At 31.9% G+C, this 25,025-nt stretch overlaps 1 protein-coding gene across 5 annotated transcripts in view; it reads left to right on the top strand.

Moving 5' to 3' along the window:
* ABCC9 (ATP binding cassette subfamily C member 9) overlaps positions 1–25,025 on the top strand; it is a 189,930-nt gene that overhangs the window by 13,211 nt on the left and 151,694 nt on the right. For all 5 annotated transcript variants that reach the window (XM_051962654.1, XM_051962651.1, XM_051962652.1 and 2 more), the window contains exons 2-6: positions 1,884–2,043; positions 5,598–5,739; positions 8,225–8,346; positions 10,337–10,503; positions 14,029–14,271. In XM_051962654.1, the coding sequence (XP_051818614.1) occupies positions 1,902–2,043; positions 5,598–5,739; positions 8,225–8,346; positions 10,337–10,503; positions 14,029–14,271 (816 nt within the window). In that variant the 5' untranslated portion in view covers positions 1,884–1,901. The remainder of the gene's footprint in view (positions 1–1,883; positions 2,044–5,597; positions 5,740–8,224; positions 8,347–10,336; positions 10,504–14,028; positions 14,272–25,025) is intronic.

The raw sequence follows: 25,025 nt of genomic DNA on the forward strand, positions 1-25,025 counted from the left end.
CCACATGATTTTGAAAGAAATGTAAAAATCAACATTTCTCTTCCCCATTAAATAAAAACTGATTAATTAATTGGCAACAATTACTTGATTTAACCACAACTAACAATTTTCTATGATGCCTATTTACCAAATTATTTTATTGGTAAATAAATCAATTTACATGGTCATTAAGAGTTTGGGACTTAAAATATTAAATTTAAAACCCAACTATGATCAATTGAACCTAAAAAAGTCATAGAATTCTATGTGAAGTAGAAATGAATGATACCTTTGAAAGAAGCAATTTAACTGATAGTTGCTTAGTTCTTATTTATCTTACCTTCAGACAAACCTCTGATTAGTTGAAAATGGTATATTTCATTTTTTCCCCTCTATTGAGTATAGCTTTTCTGACCCAGTCTACTTTTTGTGAGTCTTTTCCTTTTAAAGAGTCGTTTGGATTTATTGGCCAGTTTGGTTAGGATAGATGTTATTAGTGGTACTTATAATCTTGCATTATATATTGGCTTTCTTGGCTTTATTTCTTGGCTAAATTCCTTCCTAATGCAAGAAGCCTTTCACGGTCTTCCTTAATGTCAGTGCCTTTTCTCTGAGATTATCTCTAATTTTTCTTGTATATATCTCATTTTTGCACAGTTGTTTGCATGTTTCTTTCTTATCAGACTGTAATTTTTTTCTTTTTTTCTTTTTTTCTTTTCTTATATCTAGTGCTTAGCATGGTCTGACTTGACTCATCAACTTAATTTTTTGGTTTTGATATTTTTGTAGTTTGTTACGTATGTCCTTTTACTACCATATAATGTAATAATAGATTTTCCTCTGGCTTTTTTGGCTCTGCTTTTATTGTAAATCTACTTTGTTCAATTGATTTTAGCAACTTGATTTGTCTTTCCTTTAATCAGTTTAGCTAAATGTTGATCAATTTTGATGTTTTAAAAATATCAGCTTTGATATTGATGATTTCTTTTAAAGGAAATTTTTATATATTTTATTTTTGCAAATCCCATTTTCCCTTCTGTCCCTCCTCTTCTCCCAGATAGCTATCCTCTTTAATAAAGGATATATTTTAAAGAAAAAAAAGCAAAATTAAAAGAAAACATAAAAAATTTGAAAATATTTTCAATTATATCATTGAATCTCCCACTTCAGTAATGGAGTAGGGGAAGATGTTTTCTCATATCTATATTTGGGGATAATCTTGTTCTATGTAATTTTCAGATGTTTAGTTTCAGTTGTTTTGTAATGGTTCTTGGCATTTGCATTGTTGCAGTCATTGTGCTTATTGTTTTCTTGGCTCTTACTTCACTCTGCATCAATTCATGGAATTCTTTCCATGCTTAACTGTACTGATTATATTTGACATTTCTTAAAAGTACATTTGTTTATTACATTTTTTAGCCATTTCCCAATGGATAGGCTTCTACTTCCCTCTCCCAATACTTTGCTACCACAAAAAAACTCTGCTTGGTATCCTTCTGATAGGAAAATTCATGTCCATAGACTTGTGCCCATTGGATCTCTGCTCAAATACTTTATTACATAAAATGTTATATTTTTAAAAAGTTATGTTTTAAACTAAATTGGTTTTATGCTTTTTGAAATCTTTATCTCTATATGCTTCTTCAATAATCAACATACCCTTTTCTTTTTCCCTTGTAACCCCATCTTTCTTCTACCTTAAAATCAGAGTTCTGTAGATTATTCTTTTCTCTGAAATAGACTTATTAAGAATACTATAAGAGACTATTATTGATATTTCCCCTTTTCCTTGTCTATAAATTTCTAAGATCCTTTCATACTCTAAAAATTGAGCAGCTCATAAGAAAATCTAATATTTTAATATTATATTGTTCCTTTAAATTTATTTTTCTCTCCTTTTTCAGAAAATCAACAGGAAAAAAATGAGCCTTTCTTTTTGTGGTGACAACATTTCTTCTTATGATATCAAGGAAGGTGTATTACAAAATGCTTGTTTTGTGGATGCCCTTAATCTGGTCCCTCATGTCTTCCTGTTATTTATTACTTTTCCAATATTGTTCATTGGTAAGTATAAAATATATCTATTGTTCATAGATGAGTTTTGATAAAATCTTAGTCCAATTCCTTAAAATATGAAATGTAAGGACTGTTAGAAAAAATTGGTTAATGTTTGAATATAATTTTCTATACTTTAGGGTATATGATGTAGTAAAGCTAATATAATTTTAATGATATATAGAATTATGATGGAGAAATTAAAGAAAAAATTTTAAAAGCAACCAAAATTATGAGGAGGGTATTTCACACTGATGTGTGAAAAGTTAAAGAAATTGGAATTGTTTACCTACAAAAGGGAATATATTACATAAAGGATAATTATGACTTTAATTCAATAAACATTCATTAAGAATCTGCCCAATATTAGATACTGTGCTAGACATTGGTGATACACAGACAAAAAATGAAACACTATCTTTTGAGCTCAATGAGCTTATGGACGTGGGTGGGGAAACAACAAACATATATGTATATGTGTGTGTGTGTGTGTATATACATATATACATATATATGTATATATATATACACATACATATATAAAATAAATACAAATACAAAATAACAAAACATACATGGTGCATACATTAGTAAATGTAGAGGAAAACAGCTGAGTTAATTTTAGAATATAATACTATTGTAGTTTGTTTCCTCTAGTCTTTCATAAATTTCTTAGTTTTTTTTCCTTATTTCAAATCTAAATTTGCCTCTTTCATAATTTCCATCATTTGCTTTCTATTCTACTGCGTCCTTGGGACCTTGAAGAATCAGGCTAATCATTCTCTGAGTGACGGTATTAAGAGGCTTGAATATACTAGATAGGGCACCTTCCCCATGTCCCCTCTTCTCTAGGCTAAACTACTCTATTTCCTTAAGCCAATCTTCAGTAAGACAAACTTCATCTTTACTGAATACTCTCCAGGTTAGCAATATCCTTCCCAAAATATTCCCAGAAAACATGTAGTTTGAATCAGAACTAGATGTTGTTATAAAGTTGAACAGGTTGTTATAAAGTACGATTGCTGACTCCTTTATTCTAGGCATTATGCTTTCTCCTAATGAATTCTAAGATTGTATTAACCATCTTGGCTGTCATAGCATACTATTGTCCCATTTGGATCTGGAAAAAACCTGTATCTTTCTCTAAGCACAGATTCTTCAACTTTGTAGTTATGAAGCTGATGTTTTGTATCCAAGTATAAGATTTTAATACCTCCAGAGTTACAATGCATCTGATACCATTAGGTTGGGACATAGGAAAGATCTTACCAAGGAAATACATAAAAGTTCCCTCAGCTAAGAATCTCAGTGGATAGAGTGCTGGATCTGAAGTCAGGATGACTCATCTTCCTGAGTTCAAATCCGGCCTTAGACACTTACTTGCTAAGTAACTATGGACAGGTCACTTAACTCTATTTGTCTCAGTTTTATCATCTGTAAAATTAACTGAGAAGGAAATGGCAAAATATTCTAGTACCTTTGCCAGAAAACTTCCAAATGTATCCATGAAGAGTTGAACACAGTTGAACACCACCACCACCACCACTACCACCACCACCAGAAAAAGCCTTCCCAATTTATGGTTAAAGTTTAAGAGATCTCTATATTTAGAAGAATCTAAGAATTTTGAACTGTTTCTGTGTCAGGTGGAGAAGCGCTTTCATTTTGGAATCAAATTATTCATATTAGAAAAATTAAAACTGAAAAGAAAGTCTCAATGATATAGTTAATTGAAAGCTTGAATTCTTGGTGTGCTAAAATGGATAGTTCCATCAAGAAAAAATGAGATAATTGTCTTCAGCTAGAGATAGCAGCAGCATTTATTGCATGGGTAACTAAAAGTACTATTAATATTCAAATTTGGAAACTCTTAATTGAATACATTTTTACACTAAATGAGTCCCAATGTAAACTGAGAAATTTGCAGAGAAATTTAGCAGATCTTTTCTCTAGACTCAAGAATTTAAAATCTGAGGAGAAGATAAGGAATGAAAATTTTAACCAGTATATTGAAATAAAAATGCTTTTGAGAAAACTAAGAAATGAAATATTTTTATAAATGTTATAATGATGCTTTGTGACTATTTAGTAATTTATTCCTGAAAACAATGTCTATGGATGGATACTGAAAAATGAGTTGAAATATAGCTTAGACACTTACTAGCTGTGTGATTCTAAGAAGACATTTTAGTTTGTTTTCACTAGTTTTGTCATCTGTAAAATGGGGATAATTTTCATGAAGATCAAATGAAATGATATTGGTTAAGCATTTGGCACAGTGTCTGGTACACAGTAGGTGCTATATTGAGGCAAATAGAGGTTAAGTAACTTGTTTAGGATCATATAGTTAGTAAGTATCTGAGGCAATATTTGAATTGATTCCTGGCCCAGTATTTTATCTGTTGTACTACCTATCTAACAAGCCCCATTTGGTCATTTGTTTGGGTCCTGATTGTCTCAGATGGAATGTAAATAGCAATTATTTCTGTTTTGGCCAGAAACTCTGAGGGTCTTCCTCTCCCAGAACCATTCATTCATTTATTTCATTTATCTATTTATTTAGATTATTTTGGACTAGGTAAAAGAGGAAATTCTTTGCCTCAATTGCTATCTAGCCTTAGTTGCTGAGTAGTTGCAGCCTCAGTCAAACTGAGACCTGTTGAAGATCTTAGCTTTAAGAGATCAAGATCTTCCATTTGATCAAGGGCCATCTCCTGTGGTCCTGACCTATATCTGGCTACTAAACAAATGAGGACTCTGGTAGGGAAAGTGAGGCTAATGACTTTGCACAGCTCTCCCTCACTTAAATCCAATTCACTTGCATGCCATGACACCACTTCCCTGATGTCATGGTCCTCTTTAAGAATGAAGGACAATCAACAACAACAACAATAAGGTGTTATATAAAAGATAACTATTATTATGATAGTTATTAGATTGAGCTTTGTAATGAACTAATAATCGTTATTTGTTGTTTCTGAAAAATGAATGCTGTATACAACTGCACCTGGAGAAACAATGTGCACACTAATCTCTGCAACTCCTCTTTCAATAGGTATTTAATATATGTACCACAAATTCATGTAATTATTATTATTATAAATTATTATTAAAAAGCCCTCCTTATAAGGTTGTATGATTTGGTTCCTAAGTAAGAATATTTTTTTCATCGGTCACTGACAGAACATAATATTCTTAGATTTCCTTGTTAATGAGAGATTTTAAGATAATAAACAGAAATTGGGAATATTTTTCTTCATATACATTGAATAATTAATTATTTTATAATAGTGAAGGAAAAGTTATATATTTTATTGTCTTCTCCCTGTCTTCTCACCTGTGTAAGAAAAAGGAATTTAACAGAGATAAATATGAAATCCACATACTCACCCAAATAAGTAGCAATTATTCTTGAGAGGTGCTAATTCATTAATTGAACAATAATGATTCAATGATAGTTTTTATATTATTAAAAAAATAATTTATAAATATTTGGCTAAATGTTATTTTCATATGTATTCTAACCTTATTTTTAAAACCTTTCCTTTTTTCTCCCTTTTCAGGGTGGGGAAGTCAAAGTTCAAAAGTACAAATTCATCACAACACTTGGCTTCATTTCCCTGGACATAACCTGAGATGGATTCTTACATTTGCTCTCCTATTTGTGCATGTTTGTGAAATAGCAGAGGGCATTGTTTCGGATGCGTAAGTCAATAGTTAGCTAACAATAGTTTGATTTCTGGTTAGATGTATAAATGTGGAATGTAGTTGAGTGCAACAAAAGGTGGGATCTTCTTGTCATAAGTCATAAGGAGGAACAGATGCAATACTAATATCCTGTCATATCATAGCATTAAATATGTCTTTATCCTTTTCCTGGGACATGATTTGTTTAGAAATTTATGTTAATACTTCTTTGATTTGAATATTTGCTGCTTACTTTGTTCCTTTTCTTTTCTACTCAATATAGTATATAACTTTTTCTTCTTTCTAGTTTTCATGCTTACATGCATACATAATGTATATAGAGATTTTTGCTACTTATGTATTTATTTCTTAATTTCTTCCCTCTATATTATATATTTATCACTGCTTACCCAAACTTTTTTATTTTTTTGCCCTTTTTATATAAATTTGATGCCCCTCATGCACTGTTCTGTTTCCTCTATCTTTAGTTCTCAAGTGAAAAAGGTGGATGCACACTAAAGCCCAGGAGAATGATATAATTTACATATTTACACCATCCATAAAAGCTTTCTAGATTTAGTTCTATACCACAAAGCTATATTTTGTGAAATTATTTTCATCATGCATGGAGTAACTACTATTTTATTGTCCAGAAAATAACCAAGAGTTATTTCCTTAATAAATGTTATAGCAGTTAAATTCAGAGACTGTATAAAACTAAAATTTTATCTTTTGCCTACAAAATTATGTTCATGTACTAAAACTTTCATGTATTTAGCTAATCTGAGAATAGCTTTAAAATTATTAAAAGAAAAGTACTAAATTCACATCTTGAAAATATATTACTACAGTCAACTTTATTCTTTGGTTTGTTTACTGTGAAAATAAGAGAGAAAGGAGAGACTTCTAAAACTTTAGCTTAAATTTTGGCTTGAATAAATTAGGTCACTATTAAAAGTTACCTTACTAACGGTAGAGACATAAGGACTGGTCTGTCCTTGACCAACTTTGGATATTTAGGATGGGACCATTCATACTAGTGACCAGGCAGTGGCTACCTGACCCGTGGACTCCACAGTATTGGCTTTCTTTTATCACTCTATTATTCCTTTACTCATTAACCCTGAGTTTGTGCATATCCAGCATGTGTTTTCCTTCCACATTCACAAATGACCAGATGGCTTAAGTAGTAGAAGTATGCACCTTACCTTAACGGGTCTATGTCTTCACTTTTCTTATAGACAATATGTTCTTGAGACAGGACTACTATCTTTGTCCCATCAGTTATTTATTCAGAAATGACTCAATGATCTATTTGCTAATATTGGTTTATTAAATTCTTCTAGGTTGTTTACTGAGGTATCAGTTATTAGCTTTTTGAAAATGTTATTTATAAAATTTACATTTAGAAGAATTGCTACAAAACTGTGCAAAAGTCTATCATACTTTTACATAAATATATATGGAATTTTAGGGAAAGTGGCTAAGGCTTAGAGATCACATATGGTCAAAGAGTAATTCATATCTCCTTTCTCTCCTTTGTGGGGTGTTTCTGAAATCCCTTTTAAGCATACTATTGTTTCTCTGCAGTGCTCTTTCTAGAAATCCTGCTGTGACCTTTCATTATTCTATCAGCTGTTCTAGGAAGCTTCTAGGATTAAGATGCTTATGGAAACTCCAGAATCCCATGATCCTTTGAAGTTCACAAGGTCACTTTTGTTTTTTTGGCTGAGAGGTGTCAGAAAAAGAATCCAAGGCCAAGGATGGAGTTTTCTTCCTCCCTGCAGTCAATTCCTTCTCGGGGAGTTAGCTAAAATGGCTTGCCATTATGTAGGAAGATGCTCAAATCCACTTTCCAAACTAGTTTCCTGGTTTCATACCAACTTCCCAAGATATGACCAAGTCTCCTCAATCAATTTCAACAGAGTTCCTATTGCAGCACCTAGTTGTAATGTCTTTGATTGATAGGGTGATTAGTTGATTGAATTAGTTGATTCTCTAAAATTGGATGATAGTTTGAATAAACACAAAGATTTTTAAGGCAATATGCAGTCCTTTGAAGTAAATAACCCAATGTATTTTATTAAGCTTATACTATCTGTCCAGCATCATATTATGTATTGAGGTAAAGTAAGCTGTTATTATTACAATACAAGTACTTGGGGGTATAAATGATATGGCTATCTGAGGAGGTTAGAAAAGTAATAACAGTTCAAAATAGGATAACAGAAAATTTCATAATAAGGAACATGCTTTCCCAAGATCCTATGGCTGAGGAAAGTTTCAAGTTGTGTTTATATTTATTTATTTATTTTTATTCAAAGAATTGTTACTTATCCAACTCCCTACCAGGATAGGTATAGGTATATCTCATCATGTATGATACAATGATTTCCATTCAAGAAATGAAATTGAACGAGAAACCAACATGAATACTAATGAAACGAGATGAAAGGATGAGCAGTATAAGTTTTCGGCACTGATATTTTACTCTCTTTTTTAGACAAATGGAATCTCGTCATCTTCATCTTTTCATGCCTGCTGTCATGGGATTTGTGGCCACTACTACATCTATAGTTTATTATCACAATATTGAAACATCAAACTTTCCTAAGTTGCTTTTGGGTAAGTGAAGTAGTTTTAAAATAAAGGAAAGTGAAGTGTTTTTTTAAAATTCATCTTCTCCCTCCCCCAAATGCTTCCAAATCAATAAAAAAGCAAGTTATATCTTATTTATTGAAATTAACTAAAGTAACTACAATTATAAAACAAATGTTATACAATTGCACTTATATCCAATAAGTTTTCAATAAAGTATTTAATTTTAAAATTACCCTCATTTATTCAACTCAATATTCCCTTTCAAGTCTTAGAGGATTGTTCTTGATAGGATGTCATCTGAGATTTTGGATGTAAGTCAAGCTTCCCATTATTCTCCTCTCACATTCTCTATTTTTGCAAAAGAATTAGTTATTTCATCAGTATATGTAATGTTGTCTCTAAAATGTAATGTTTTCTGTTGAGGTTTTCTTGGGGTCTCTAGGAACAACCTTTGTTTCAGTTCAGTAATTACCACATGAGTAGCCAGGGGTTAAAGTCCAAATCCTTTATTGTCTTCTTCAAAGTCTAGTCTTCCTTCACTTGGGGCTTGGCTAGTTTTTTCTGGAGGCCTATCTCTCTCCTTGGTTTTGAGAGCTTGAGCTCCTGTCTACCTTCTCTGGCTTCTGAATCTCCCTGACTCCAAAGGTTTGTGCTTCAGCCTGCAACCACCATAAAGGTAGATGATAGAATGAATCTGTCTCAGCCTCCAAGAGCTTCTAGTGTGCTTGTCTCTTTTGGCCTGAGAGTTTCTTGCCTTATATGCTGTACACTGAGTATAAACCAATCATCATATCACTAGGAAATCATTATTTGTTGTAGGATTAAATCAATGCTAAACTAGATTTAACCATTGTCTTCTCAATTCCACTTAGTAGCTTGTTTCAAGTTCTGGCCTATAATATCTCCTTGTAGGATTAAATCAATCATACTGAACCATGCTAAATTAGATAACTATTGTCTCTGTCAATTCCACTGACTTAGTACCTTGTAAGAATCTTTTGTTTCAAGTTCAGAGTTCTGGCCCATAACAAGTATACAGCAAAAAGAACATTATGCATACTAAAAAGATAAAACTCCTCTTGTTCAATCTTCATTTTATACTTGCTTTATGTTTTCTTGCAACTCTTGGCTCTAAGCCTCTGGGATAGTAGCAGTAAGTATATGTTATACCAACTGAAAACAGTATGACACAATAGAAAGAGCCATCCTGTTGGAATCAGGAGAGAACTGGGTTTGAACCCCTCCCCTGATATGTAGTAACATTGCAGAGAACAGTGAGAGCTTGAATTCAGGTCTTCTAATGCTCAATCCAGTCTTCTTATGGGGGCTAAAACCCAAAACTATTAGCATTATCTATATAGACAAGTATACTATGCTGCTTTAAATTTAAGGCACACTTTCCCCTTAATTCATGCTTTTAAAAAGCTCAAGTGTAATGTACAATAATATTTTAGTGCTACAGGTGGGGAAATGACATAGATATGATATTCTATCCTAACAGTTTTAATTGGGAAAAAATCTCCCTTGAATTTTTTATCCACAACTTTAAAAAATATTTCCTTTAGCAACAAGTGATAGCAAAAATAGTATTATGAGAAGGTGGGAAGATCATATACATCCTTTTCTTCTTTAGTCTGGTTTCATAGGTGTTTCATTTCTCTACCCGTGTAGCTCAGCAACTAATCTGTAATTTGTAGACTTAGAGTTGCCTGGTACACTGAGAGGGTAAGTGACTTGCCTAGGTCCACACAGCCCAGAGATGTAAGAAGTAAGAACTGAACTGAGGAATCATTGATTCTGAGGCCAGCTTTCTATCTACTAAATCCCTTTTTGCTTCTTTTTCTCTGTGGAGATTTCCTTTCAAAGAGATCTCATTTGATCTCATTTCCTTTGTATTTGTATCCCCAATCCAGTTGAACACTTGAATACATTTTATAGGAAATTATTATCTATTCATTTTAGCCTTAATTAAGTTAAAAATAATACTCTAGCACTTTTGTTATTGCATTTTCAGCCCTCTTTCTTTATTGGGTTATGGCCTTTATCACAAAAACAATAAAATTAATTAAGTATTGTCAGCTTGGTTTGGGAGTATCTGAACTTCGCTTCTGCATTACTGGAATGATGGTCATCCTCAATGGATTATTGATGGCTGTGGAGATCAATGTCATTAGAGTAAGGGTAAGTGTTTTATGATTTTTTGTTTCATTTTATAGGTATCCTTGATTCCAACTAGAACAATCTATTTATTCTGAAATCAGGTGGGGGTGGAGGGAAGAGAGAGGGGGTAAGAAAGAAAAGGAGAGATGGAGATAAGAGAGAGGAAGAGGAATAGTCATGGAAAAAAAAAACTTAATTAGTTTTGAAGTTCAGGACCAAGCAAGGGTTTCTCTTGTGGTACAAATTATTTTATCACTGTAAACGTCTTTAGGGACCATGCTGTTGTACATTATATAGTGTATACTTGATAATTCTGTTATATAGTACCTTGGACAGAGTATAAATCAGATCTAGGTGAATTTAATTCCAATTCCTGCTAGACCGTTTTTTAGTAAGTTATGGATTTGTATACTTTGAAACTGCTGAATTTCCAAAAGAGCATTTCTGAACTAATTGTAGGAAAGATATACTATGAGTAATTAAAAAGAATGAACCAAGATCAGACAGTCCAATGATTAGACCTGGTAAAAGCCACGTTAAGTCTTTTAAAAATTTTTTTTAAATAATAAACAAGATTTTTATCAGATTGGAGATAAGGCATTTCTGTGCCTGAGGGAAAAAAATGAAAATGCTCTCTATTTGTATTGGTATCTACTAGGAGATTTACTCTTCCACCACAACTAAACTTCTTACAAAATTATTATTTGCCTGTTATGAAGAGCAAAAATTTTTGGCAATAAAATATTTATAAAAATTACATTAAAAGAATTCTTTATTGAAACTTACTTTGCTAAGGTAAATTCTCAATCTTATTTATAAACTAACTAATGAAACCACTGACCATTGAATGCTATGAAGTTTTTTACAATAACTACCTTGCAAAAATTATAGGTTTTTTTGACAGTTGCACAGTTATTTTCAATGTATATAAAGCAGATCATTCAAGTCTTGAAGATTTTTGAAGTTCTAATTTGTACATTTATATATATATTTATAGAATTTAAATTTTAATAGCCTATATTGATTAAATTAAGCCAAACAATTACCTAAGCTTCTTCATTAAATTGTGTGAAGATAGCCAGTGATAGCTGAGTAGTGACATTGTTTTAGACTATCTCTGAAAAGGCAAATACATGAGGCATCACCATTGCAAAACTGATTTATGATGTATCAGGTAACATATTCCTATAGAACCTTAATAATTTTTTATACTTAATGGAGCTTAAAGAGGATTATTGCCATTTATAAAAGAGGAAAGCTGGGCAAAGTAACTTGTCAAAGATAAATATCAGATTCAAGACTTGAATTTATGTGATTACAGGTTAAATGCTGAGTAAAACTATGATGTCTCTCTTGACATAGTATTCTTTTTTCTTTAATGATTCTTTATTGATGCTTCTGAAGTACTACAGATACTTCCTGCTATCACTTTGCATAAAATATTTCTATTTATTTTTAATTTTCTTGTTTTTATATGTATTTTTTTGGTTTGGATTTTTAAGTGTGCCCAGAAATTGAATTGGTAGGATAGCAGGAATAAATATTTATTAAGCACTATGTGTTAAGCATTGTGTTAAACTCAATATCCTCACAACAGTCTGCAACGGGGCAATTAGCTGCCACAGTGGATGAGGACAGAAGGACCTGAGTTCAAATGCGATCTCACTTACTAGCTGTGTGACCCTGGCCAATTAACTCCAATTGCCTTGCGAGAAAGAAAGAGAGAGAGAAAGAGAAAGAAAGAAAGGAAAGAAAGAAAACAATTTTGCAAGGTAGTTGGTGCTGTTATTATCCCCAAATTTGAAGAAACTGAAGCAAACAGGTTGTGATGTTCCAGGATCACATTGCTGATAAGTATTGTAGGCCAGATTTAAACTCAGGTCTTCTTGATGATGGAATACCAGACCATCCACTGTGCCATCTAGTTACCAGAAGGGTAGTAAAAAGAAATCTCTAAAATTTTGAAAATCAAAAAAAATTTAAATCTTAAATCTAAAAAAGCTTAAAATTTAGTGCAGTTTTGAGCTTTAAATTGACAAAGTCAAGTTATTTAAGTTTTAAATCATTATAACTTAAAACTGCACCTAGACTTTTGGGATCCCTTGTAGAGATGTTAAATCATTCTATAATTGTAACTTTAAGATAACTGAATCACTAAAAATCAAAATTTATTAACTTGATAATTTATATATAAGTATATGTGTTGGGTGTATGTGTGTGTGCATATATGATTATGGTATAAGGGAAAAGGTGCTGGAGTCAGAGGCAGGGGTGTGAATCTCGGCTCTTTGTATTACTGCTTATTTTGTACTGGGTTCATTATTATCTCTCTATGCTTCAATTTCCTCATTTTGCAAAATGAGAATAAACTAGGTGTTTGCTCAAGCCTCTACCAGTTTTGAATCTGTGATCTTATGATTCAATTCATATGAATAAAAATAAAAATGACTTTCAATAAAAAGGTCATTTACACACATTTAAGTGTTTGTTTTGTATCATTGCTATAAGGAACAGAGAAATGATTGAAATGACTATAGCTGAAAGGACCAGTAGGAGATTAATTGATTTTTATAAAATTGAGCTTAAGCAAAATTATTGTCTAGATGTCCAGGCTAGCTCTCTGAAGCTCCTCAGGCTCAGGAAGACTCTTCAATCCTTGGTTTTTAGAAGAGAAACATTTATTAAGTAACTATTTTGTGTGTGTTGGACATTATACAAATATTATCTCACAACATTATCTTCACAACAGCCCTGGAAGATCAATGCTATTACCTTCATTTTACAATTGAGATAATTGAGGCAGCCAGAAGTTGAGTGACTTACTCAGCATTAAGAGTGTTAAGTCACAGCAAGAAAGTATATGAAGCTGTATTTGAAATAAGGTCATCTTGACTCCAGGCCCAGTGCTGTATCTACTATGCTTTTTAATTGCCTCAAGAAGAAAGCATGCTGGATTGAATGAAGTCAACCTGGGTTTGAATTCTTTATTTGCCATTTATTAGCTATGTGACTATGCAAATCAACCAACTTTCTTCACCCTTAGTTTCCTGACTGGTAAAATTGAAAGCAATAGCTTTTCAAGGTTGTAACAAAAGTGCCTTCTTAATTGTAAGATACTATAGGTATATGGACTGCTATTGTTTGGGTTTTTTTAATCAATTAAAGTGTCTAAAGTGATTGAGAGGATATGTCAAGTGGATAGACAGTTTTTTTTGGGGTCAGGCAGTTGGAGGTTCAAATACTGTCTCTGGCACACAATAGCCTGGTGACCATGGGCAAATAATTTAACCTCTTAGTGCCAAAGACATCTTTCTTAAAGTCTAAGTTATAGATTTGTTTCATGACATTTACTTTGCAAGATTTCTTGCAGGATTTTACCCACTCTCCAAAATAACATTATAACAACAACCCAGAAGCAAAATTCAAACCAAAAAATGTTTCTTTCAAAAATGCAGCAAGTATAAAAATATATTTGGTCTAAGTTATATGTGGGTAAAGCATTTGAATCATTTTATTCTGTGGTAATTTTTTTTCTTTTTTTTACAGAGATACGTATTTTTTATGAAGCCTCAAAAAGTAAAGCCTCCTGAAGATCTTCAAGATCTAGGTGTGAGATTTCTTCAACCATTTGTGAATTTGCTTTCAAAGGCTACATACTGGTGGATGAACACACTTATTATATCAGCTCACAAAAAGCCTATTGATTTGAAAGCAATTGGAAAACTACCTATAGCAATGAGGGCAATGACAAATTATGTTTGCCTGAAAGATGCATATGAAGAGCAAAAGGTAAAGAATGATGTCTTGTTCTGTGTGTGTGTGTGTGTACCCACGTGTGCGTGTGTGAATTCAATGAGTTATTAGATAAATCTTCCTTATACAAGTTTTTCAGTGGGGATATATAGATTACCTTGTTCTTCTTTCCTCAGAAGGTTAAGTCCCACCATACCTTTTAGATTCATGGCATATTGTACTTTGTGCTAAACAGAGCAGCACAGAACAAGGAAATGAGTACTCTAGTGAATGTAAGTCTTCAAATAGAAAATATTGGAGATGTTGAAGAGAAGGATGTAACACTTGGTCAGCTGTGCTTGAGCCAAATTAAAAATTGGTAGGGAAATATTTAAAACAAAGTAAATAAAAACATAACAAAAAATATAACATCACATTTTAAAATTAAGTCAATGTGCAGCTCACACCTAAGAGATCCTTGTTTCTATTTGAGTCTGATGTCACTACTGTATTGAACACCAAAACTTCAGATATTATAGAATGGCCATATTATCTCTAATATTTCTCTTGAATCAAAGATTCTATAACGCCCCGTGGGGCAAGCATGAGAAAAAGATTCCATTGTTTAGCTGTGAGTTCATAAAAGATATAAAGATATGTTTTCTCTGTGAACAAGAGGAAGTGGCACTATCAATCTTACTTCAGAAAAAATTAAGCTTGATGTTGGTAAGAAATACACATTTGGAAGCTTGTTCTGCATAGAACTGCAGCATGAAAGTACTTTGTGTTTCAAAAGTATTCAGCTAGAGAATTGAAGAGAGGGAACTGAGTCAGGATTCCAGGGTATGTGATTTATGTGGTAATCCACTAAATCTAGAGGAAAGGGACTGCTATCAAAATGGGATTGGTTCTGTCACTCTAGAAGTCACATGTGACAGATGTTAAGATGAATGAAAAGTGAATTGCCTCATAGCTTAGGAAGCTTTGATGGTTTTCAGGTTGGGTTTCTAGGAAAACTATCATTAAAGCATAAAGAGCTAGAAAGTAAACAACATGGAAATATAAAGGAAAAAAAGAATGTAATTTCCCAAGATCTCACAAAAAGTTAAACACTTTGAACTAAAGCAGATAAAATAAGGAAGATATTCATAATAGAAGAGAATAAAGTCTCTAAATTCTTTAATGAAGTTCAGATATTTATGAATAGATATTGCAAAGCAATGGAACTTGAACCAATTATCTGATGAGATAAAGGAATATTTGCATTCTCATGAGAGCATGGAACCATGGCAGGTTATTCTCAAATGATTTTGAAAAGAAGGTTAAATTGTAAAAAAGCAAAATTTATGATTTGAAAGGAAAAGTTATTGATAGAATTATTTGGGCATCAAGGTAGAGCAGTGTAGACAGGATCCTGGGTGTGGATTTAAGAAGAAATGAGTTCATATCTACCCTCAGAAACTTACTATCAGTATCACTTTGCGCAGGGCAGGGGAGGGCACCCCTCCCAAGGTTGTGGTGAGGGTTAAATGAGATAATATATGTAAATATGTGTTAAATGAGATATTATGTGTAAAGTGCTTAGGAAAGTGCATTACACATGGTAGATTCTAAATAAATTCCATTTTAGCTATTATTATTAGAATAGAAAAGAATATATTGAAATGTAACAGAAAAACTTAAACCAATAATAGCAAAACATCACTAAAGAAATAAAAGAACAAATGTTGGGGAATATAAATACATAGAAAAGAAGAAGGATATCGAAGGAGAGAAGCAAAAATGCAATAATTTTTTATTATTTTTTATTTTTATTTTATTTTATTTATTTTATTTTTTAGCCATTATTTTTTTTTTTTTAAATAACTTTTTATTGATAGAACGCATGCCAGGGTAATTTTTTACAGCATTATCCCTTGCATTCACTTCTGTTCCGATTTTTCCCCTCCCTCCCTCCACCCCTTCCCCCAGATGGCAAGCAGTCCTTTACATGTTGAATGGGTTGCAGTATATCCTAGATACAACATATGTGTGCAGAACTGAACAGTTTTCTTGTTGCACAGGGAGAATTGAATTCAGAAGGTATAAATAACCCGGGAAGAAAAACAAAAACGCAAGCAGTTTATATTCATTTCCCAGTGTTCTTTCTCTGGGTGTAGCTGCTTCTGTCCATCTTTGATCAATTAAGGCTCTCTTTATCGAAGAGATCCACTTCCATCAGAATACATCCTCAAACAGTATCGTTGTTGAGGTATATAATGATCTCCTGGTTCTGCTCATTTCACTCAGCATCAGTTCATGTAAGTCTCGCCAGTCCTCTCTGTATTCATCCTGCTGGTCATTCCTTATAGAACAATAATATTCCATAACATTCATATACCACAATTTACTCAGCCATTTTCCAATTGATGGACATCCTTTCATTTTCTAGCTTCTAGCCACTACAAACAGGGCTGCCATAAACATTTTGGCACATACAGGTCCCTTTCCTTTCTTTAGTATCTCTTTGGGGTATAAGCCCAGTAGAAACACTGCTGGATTAAAGGGTATGCACAGTTTGATAACTTTTTGAGCATAGTTCCAAATTGCTCTCCAGAATGGCTGGATGTGTTTACAATTCCACCAACAATGTATCAGTGTCCCTGTTTTCCCACATCCCCTCCAACATTCCCCATTATCTTTCCCTGTCACTCTAGCCAATCTGACAGGTGTGTAGTGGTATCTCAGAGTTGTCTTAATTTGCATTTCTCTGATTAATAATGATTTGGAGCATATTTTCATATGTCTATAAATAGTTTCAATTTCTTCATCTGAGAATTGTCTGTTCATATCCTTTGACCATTTATCAATTGGAGAATGGTTTGATTTCTTATAGATTAGAGTCAATTCTCTATATATTTTGGAAATGAGGCCTTTATCAGAACCTTTGATTGTAAAAATGTTTTCCCAGTTTATTGTTTCCCTTCTAATCTTGTTTGTATTTGTTTTGTTTGTACAAAAACTTTTCAATTTGATATAATCAAAATTTTCTATGTTGTGGTCAATAGTGATCTCTAGTTCTTCTTTGGTCATAAATTCCTCCCTCTTCCACAGGTCTGCGAGGTAAACTATCCTATGCTCTTCCAATTTATTTATCATCTCATTCTTTATGCCTAGGTCATGAACCCATTTTGACCTTATCTTGGTGTATGGTGTTAAGTGTGGGTCAATGCCTAGTTTCTGCCATACTGATTTCCAATCTTCCCAGCAATTTTTGTCAAATAATGCATTCTTATCCCAGAAACTGGTGTCTTTGGGTTTGTCAAACACTATATTATTAAAGTTATTGGCTGTTTTGTCCTTTGAACCTAACCTATTCCATTGATCATCTACTCTATTTCTTAGCCAATACCAGATGGTTTTAGTAACTGCTGCTTTATAATATAATTTTAGATCTGGTACAGCTAGGCCACCTTCATTTGATTTTTTTTTCATTAATTCCCTTGAAATTCTTGACCTTTTGTTTTTCCATATGAACTTTGTTGTTAAAAAATGTAATAATGTTAAAAGAGGATACTATCTTCATACCAGCAAAGCATACTGATCTTCAAGATAGGGTGTATAGAGACAATTTAAAGATCCTAAATCTCCCAGAAGAATACAAGTCCAAAAACCTGAACAACAGAATTCAAGAAATAATACAAGAAAACTACCCAGGACTTCTGAACACAGAAAAAAATGCCAAATAAAATAAACTATAGATTACCTTCCATGGAGAAAAACCAACAACCCTATTCTGCAAACTCCAAGACACTTAGTAGTTAAATTTAACAATTTTTACCTGTCAAACTTTAGCTTAATTTTTAATGAAATAAAATTATTAACTAAAAAAGAAATCCAAAGCATTCCTAGAAGGAAAACTGGATCTGAACAAATTTTCAGACATTCTAGACAGCAGAAATATAAGAAATGAACAAATACAGCAACCAAAGGCAACCAAAAAAAAGAACATCAGAGAAACAATTTAAAAATTTAATCTTCAAAGTATACAAAAACACAATAATTTAAGTAGAAGTCAAATAAAAGAGATGATTAAAAAAACAAGCCTGAGAAATCATGACCAGACCTCTCAATACCCCACCTCCAGGTGACTCAATTTTTTTTGGGAATAAAATAATAGAATTGGAAAGTGCTTAGATTTAACACTCATGCTGTTTTAGGAGAAAGGAAATATGTTGCCTTTCTATTTTCTAATCATCTGCAATATTTAGTATTCTAGTGGGAAAGATCTATAAGATTTTGTTTGCAGAAACTGTTTTGAACAGGGAACTCAAAATAAATACCTTAAAAACTTTGATCCTATGAAGAATTCAGAGATCAAAGAAGGAATAATTAAGCATAAGGGTCATGTATCAAATAATACAGAGAAAAAGAAGATACATAATTAAGAGAATGAGGGAAATATCCATTATAGAAAAAAAGACATGGAAAAAGAAATAAAAAACTAACGCACAACACACATTGAAGAGGAGGATAGGGAGGGAGATTTTACTTGATTGACTAACCGAGAGAGAGAAGAAAAAGAATTAAATAACTAGATAAAAGGAAAAAAGAAAACAGAACAATTAAGTTAGCAAAAAGACTTGAGGGTGAAGCGAAGAGAACTAGTGGAAATAAAGTTGTCTTAAAGTATATTAAGCTAAAATAATTGATGAAATTTTAAAGAACAAGAGGGAGAACTCCTAATTTAGAAATCCCATTGTTCATTTATTCAGTTGTATCCAACTCTTTGTGACCCTATAGACCATAGCATGCTAGGCTCTTCTATTCTCTACTATGTTTTAAAATCTGTCCAAATTCATGTTTGTTGTTTCCATCATGCTATCTCATCTTTTGGTATCCCATTATTAGAAACAAATGAGTTTGATTTATAAAAATGGATAAACATTTTGGCTATACATATTCCCATGTGTAAATTTATTCAAAAGTATAAACCTAACTTGTATCATTAATTAAGAATGTATTAACAATCCAATTCAAATGAAAAAAGACTGATATATTGGATTTAAAAACCCCAGAATTTATAGCTTATAAGAAATATGTCTAAAGATTAAGACATAGACAAAATTAAAAAATTAGGGGATGAAATAAAATTTATCATGTATCAAGTGAATCCAAAAAACCCAAGAAGTGAAATCATTTTATAAGACAAAGCAAAAACAAAAATAAAATAAATTTAAATGGTCATTTTTGTAAGATTTGAATAATGATTTTTTCCCTTCCTTCCCTTACCTCACCTCTCCCCAAGAAGGCAAGCAATCTGACATAGGTTATACATGTACAGCATTTTGAAATGAAAAAGAAAAAGCAAACAAAAAAAAGGTGCAAAAAGATGCTTCAGTTTACACTCAATCTCCATAGTTCTCCCTCTGGATGCCAATGACATTTTCTGTTCTAAATCCATTAGAAGTGCTTGGATCACTGCATTGTTGAGAAGAAATAAGTCTTATCAGTTGATCATCATATAATCTTGTTACTGTGTCCTGGTTCTGTTCATTTCACTCAACATCAGTTCATGTAAGTTTTCCCAGGATTTTCTGAAATCAATTTGCTTACCATTTTTTAATAAATAATTTCCCATTACATACATATAATATAGCTTATTCAGTCTTTCTCTAATTGATAGGTATCCATTCAATTTCCAATTCCTTTCTATCACAAAAAGAGCTGCTACAAACATATTTGAACAAGTGGTTCTTTTCCCTATTTTATGTTCTCTTCGGAGTATAGACCGAGTAGTGACAATGCTGGATCAAAAGATATGCACAGTTTTATATATCTTTGGGCATAGTTCCAAATTGCTGGCTTAGTTCACAACTCCACCAACAGTTTTTCCACATCCCCTTCAACATTTATCATTATTTTTTTCATTATCTTAGCCAACCTGAGAGATATGAGCTGGTAACTCAGAGATGTTTTAATATGTATTTTTCTAACCAATTGATTTAGAGGCATCTAAATTTATAAGAGAAAAAGTAATTGAATTACAAGAAGATGTAGTCAATAATTAAGTAGTGAAAATATATTTCAGGGACTTTTTCTTCATTTTGGAAGAATCAAATAGAAAAAGAAGAGAAATTATAGAATTGGAAATATTCTTGAATTTAAAGCTAAAAGATTTATAGAATCTTTTAAATGGAATTGCTAAAAAAATTTATATATTTTTTTAACACCAGTATGGAATTTCTACCAAAACTGGCATAAATCAAGGCACAGAGGTATTATAATATACAAAGACAAAAATAATACATATGTCCTTTAAAAATTATGACATAATTCTAATAGTAGTAAGGGAGTATCAACACAAAAAAAAATAGACTCAAATGCAGATTTTAAAATAAGTCTTAAATAATGAGTGAGTCTTAGAATAAGGCAGAAGCAATTGATACTTGTGTAAAAGAAAATTATAAAGACATACCAAAATATAGTCAATATAGCTAAAGAAGTCCTCAGGGAAAAAATAATATTCCTATAAAACAAAATAGAAAAAGAGAAAATTAATGAATGGGATATGCACCTGAAAAATCAGGCCAACAAATAAACCTAAAATAAGCACAAAAGAGGAGCTATTTAGGTAAAAATAAGTAATAGATACAATAGAAACCAAAAATATTATAGATTTGATAAATAAAACAGTCTACTTTGAAAAGACTCAGAACTTTGGTAAACATTTAGAAAGCTAACTTAATTAAAAAAGAGGATAGGAAAATCAAATGAACAAAATAATAAACAAACAAGGTAAAAGCACAAAGTCAGAATAAATAAAAAGAATTATCAGCACCTAATATGAATGGTTACATATTGTCAAAATAGAGAACATAAAGGACATATGGAATATTTTCAAACATATGAAATAATAAAACTGACAGAAGACAATTTAGGGATCTTAAACTACTTTCAGATAAATAAAATGAATCAGTTATAAAAGAACTACCAACAAATATGTTGCTAGATTTATAAGACAATTCAAATTCGAAAGTACAGTTACTACTAATACAACACAAATTCAAAATTCCTTTTATCAGACCAATATAGTCCTAATATCTCAATCAGAGAAGGAGAACTACAGAACAATATTATTAATGAATGTTGATTCAAAAATTTAAATAAAATAATTTCAAATACATAATTCATACAAGAGATTATTCCTTCATTGTGATAAAGTTGAATTTATCCCAGGTATGCAAGGATAGTTCAAAATTAGGTAAATGACAATATTAATTGGATGAAAAACAAAAACATCCTAAATCACACTTTGGCATCTCAATGGATATAGAAAAAACCTTTGTCAAAGTACAACATTCATTGATGCTAAAACCCCTAAAAAAGGCATAAAGTGATTTTTTAAAATTATAAAAGTATCAAAAGGAAACATTGTATATTGTAAGGATACATTGTAAACTTTTTCAATAAATGTGAGCTTAAAGTAAGGATGTTCCCCCAATATTATTTGATACAGGTCTGGAAATCTTAGCAATGTCAATAAAAAAAAAAAGAGAAGGTAATTGAAGGCATAAATATATGTAAAGAGAAGATAAAATGATCTCAATTTTCTGACTTGATGTTTTACTTAGAAAATCCAAAGGAATTAGCAAATATCACAATTGAAACAATAGCTTCAGACTATTTTGTAGGCTACAAAAAACTTTCAAAATCAAAAGGAATTCTATTTTAAAACTTTAAGTAATAATTTATCCATTCTTTTTATTGTGAGTTCTAAATTTTCTCCCTTCTTTAACTTCAAATCTCTCCCCCATGGAGAAAGCAAGTGATATGGTTTTCAATATACATGTTAAGTCATGTAAAACATGTTTGCATGTTATCCATGTTGCAAAAAAGCAAGAAAAATAAGGAAAATAAAGTAAAAAAAAATGAAAAAATTCTTTACTCTCCATTAAGAGTTCTTCAGTTCTCAATTTGGATGTGGGTAGCATTTTTCAGCATGAACCCTTTGAACGTGTCTTGGATTATTGTCTTGATCAAAATAGCTAAATTTTTCAAAGTTGATCATGATTAAGATATTATTGTTACTATATACAATGTTTTCCTGGTTCTGCTCATTTCACTTTGCAGCAGTTTATATGTTGTCTCAATTTCTTTTCCTGAAACTATTCCCTTTTTTTATTATTATTTCTTGCATTATTGTGTCAAGGTTCTCTTTTTAGTCACAACTTTCTGGAAATACAATTATTCTTCTATTTTCTTTTCTTAATCTGTATTCCAGATCTGTCATTTTTCTTATAAGATGTTTCACATTCTGTTCTATTTTCTCATTCTTTCTAATCTGTTTTGTTATTTCTTGGTCTCTGATAGCTTCACTGGCTTCCCCTTGCCCAATTCTAATTTTGAAAGAGTTATATTCATCTTTGAGATTCTGAATCTCCTTTTCTAGGTGGTTAATTTTTTTTTCATAATCTTTTTTTTGGAATGGTTTTTTAAAAAAGTTTTTTGTCAATTTTTCTCAAATTTTTTTTTTCTCAAAAATCTCATTTGATTTTTAAGTTATTTTAAAAGTTGTATAAATGCTCTTTGGGGAAGGAGCCATTTCACATTATTCTTTGGGGTAGAAGCTTTTTTTTTTTAACTTCAGTGTCCATCCTCCTGCAAGTGCCCACAGTCTGCAGCATCCCTGCTCCATTGTCTCTCACTAGTGCTGGTTCCGTCTAGCCCAGGGCCTTCTAAGTACCACAGCTAGGCTTGGCTCCTAATCAGCAGAGGTTCCTTCAGTCTTTCCACACTTAAAACACTGACTACACAAACAGTCCAGGAGGTGAAAGTCTGTGGTTGCAGCTGAAGCTCCAGCTACACCTAGCTAGTCTAAGGGGTCCCCAAGTGGTATTTCTTCTGAACTAGCCGGGAGGTGTTTGCACTTCACATGTAATCCCAGCCTAAGGTCTTTCTTCAGATCTTGTTGGATTGTACCAGAAGGACCTCTGTTCTGTCCCAAATCTTGATTTTTCACCAATATTCACTCTGAGGCACAAATTTGTTCTATTTATGGGGGAAATATGGAGAGCTTAAAATTTACTAACCTACTCTGCCATCTTCCCAGAATCCTTCCTCCTTGTCATTTCCAATGACATAAAAGTATTATATCACAATCATATATCACAGTTTTTTTCAGCCATTCTCCAATTGATGGACATCCCCTCAATTTCCAATCCAAACAGGGCTAAAACTCAGACAGAATATAAATATTATTTAGTACATAGTAGTTTTGCAGTCCTTTGAGCATAGTTCAAAATTGTTCTTCAGAATGGCTAGAGCAATTCATAACTACATTAATAATGTATTATTGCACCTGTTTTCTACATCTTTAGCATTTTTCATTTTCACTTTTTTTTAACATGTTAGCCAATCTGACAGGTGTGAAGTGATACCTCTGAGTTTTAATTTTCATTTCTCTAATCAATAGTAACCTAGAGCATTTTTTATATGACTAGAGATGGCTTTGATTTTTTTCTGTAAACTTTCTCTTCATATCCTTTGACCATTTATCAATTGGGGAAATACTTCTTATTTTTATAAATTTGATTCATTTCTTTGTATATTTGAGAAATTCAGCCTTTATCAAAAAACACTTGCTGTAAATTCTTTTCTAAGTCCCCACTAATTTTCTGTTTGCTTTCTAATTTCGATTACATTGCTTTTGTTTGCACAACATTTTTTATTTTTAGGCAATCAAAATTATTTGTTTTTTACCCTGTGATCCTCTTTAGCTTTTGTTTGGTTATAAACTCTTTTTTTATCCATAGATATGACAGGTAATTTTTTCCATCATTCCTTTTATATTATTCTTTATGTCTAAATTATGTATCCATTTTGAACTAATCTTCTATATCTACTCTCTGCCAAGACTGTTTTCCAGTTTTCCCAGCAATTTTTGTCAAATAGTGACTTCTTACCCCCAAATTGCTTTGTTTTGGAAATGTATTATGAAATTAACGTTTCAGGAAATGATTACTACAGTCTAACCTGAGAGTATAATGGGTGAAATTATCATCATGTTAAAAAAGGGGGAAAAGAATTTATAGCATTTGTAAATGAGAACCAATTAGGCATTTATGGGAAATGATGAAAATTATTCTAAAAAACCCCCTTTGTTTTAGAAGTGCATTATGAAATTAATGTTTCAGGAAATGATTCTTACAATCTAACCTGAGTCATCTCTCTGGTTATACCTCTGGGAAGACTATTTCACAACTATCTTTTTAGTTATATTGCTTTATGAAACATGTTGGGAGAGAAAAATCAGACAAAAGAGAAAAACTGTGGAAGAGATGAAAAAACAGAAAAAAAGTGAACATAGCATGTGTTGATTTACATTTAGTCACCATAGTTCTTTTTCTGAGTACAAATTGGCATTTTCTGTCCAAAGTCTATTGGGATTGCTTTGGATCACTGAACCATTGAGAAGAACCAAGTGTTTTGTAGTCGACCATCAAACAGTCTTGCTGTTATTGTGTACAATATATTCCTGGTTCTACATGTTTCCCTCAGCATTAGTTCATGTAAATCATTCCAGGACTTTCTAAAATCAGCATGTTTGTCATTTTTTATAGAAAAATAATATTCCAGTATATTCTGCAACTTGTTTAGCCATTCCCCAATTGATGGGCATCTAGTCATTTTCTAATTCTTTGCTACCACAAAAAGAGGGGCTACAAACATTTTTGCCAGTGTGAGGGTTCTTTCCCTCCTTTATGATTTCTTTGGGATACATACCCAGTAATGGCATTGCTAGATCAAAAGATATGCACAGTCCTATAGTC

Source organism: Antechinus flavipes, chromosome 5 (genome assembly GCF_016432865.1).
Source record: "Antechinus flavipes isolate AdamAnt ecotype Samford, QLD, Australia chromosome 5, AdamAnt_v2, whole genome shotgun sequence".
Taxonomy (NCBI): Eukaryota; Metazoa; Chordata; class Mammalia; order Dasyuromorphia; family Dasyuridae; genus Antechinus; species Antechinus flavipes.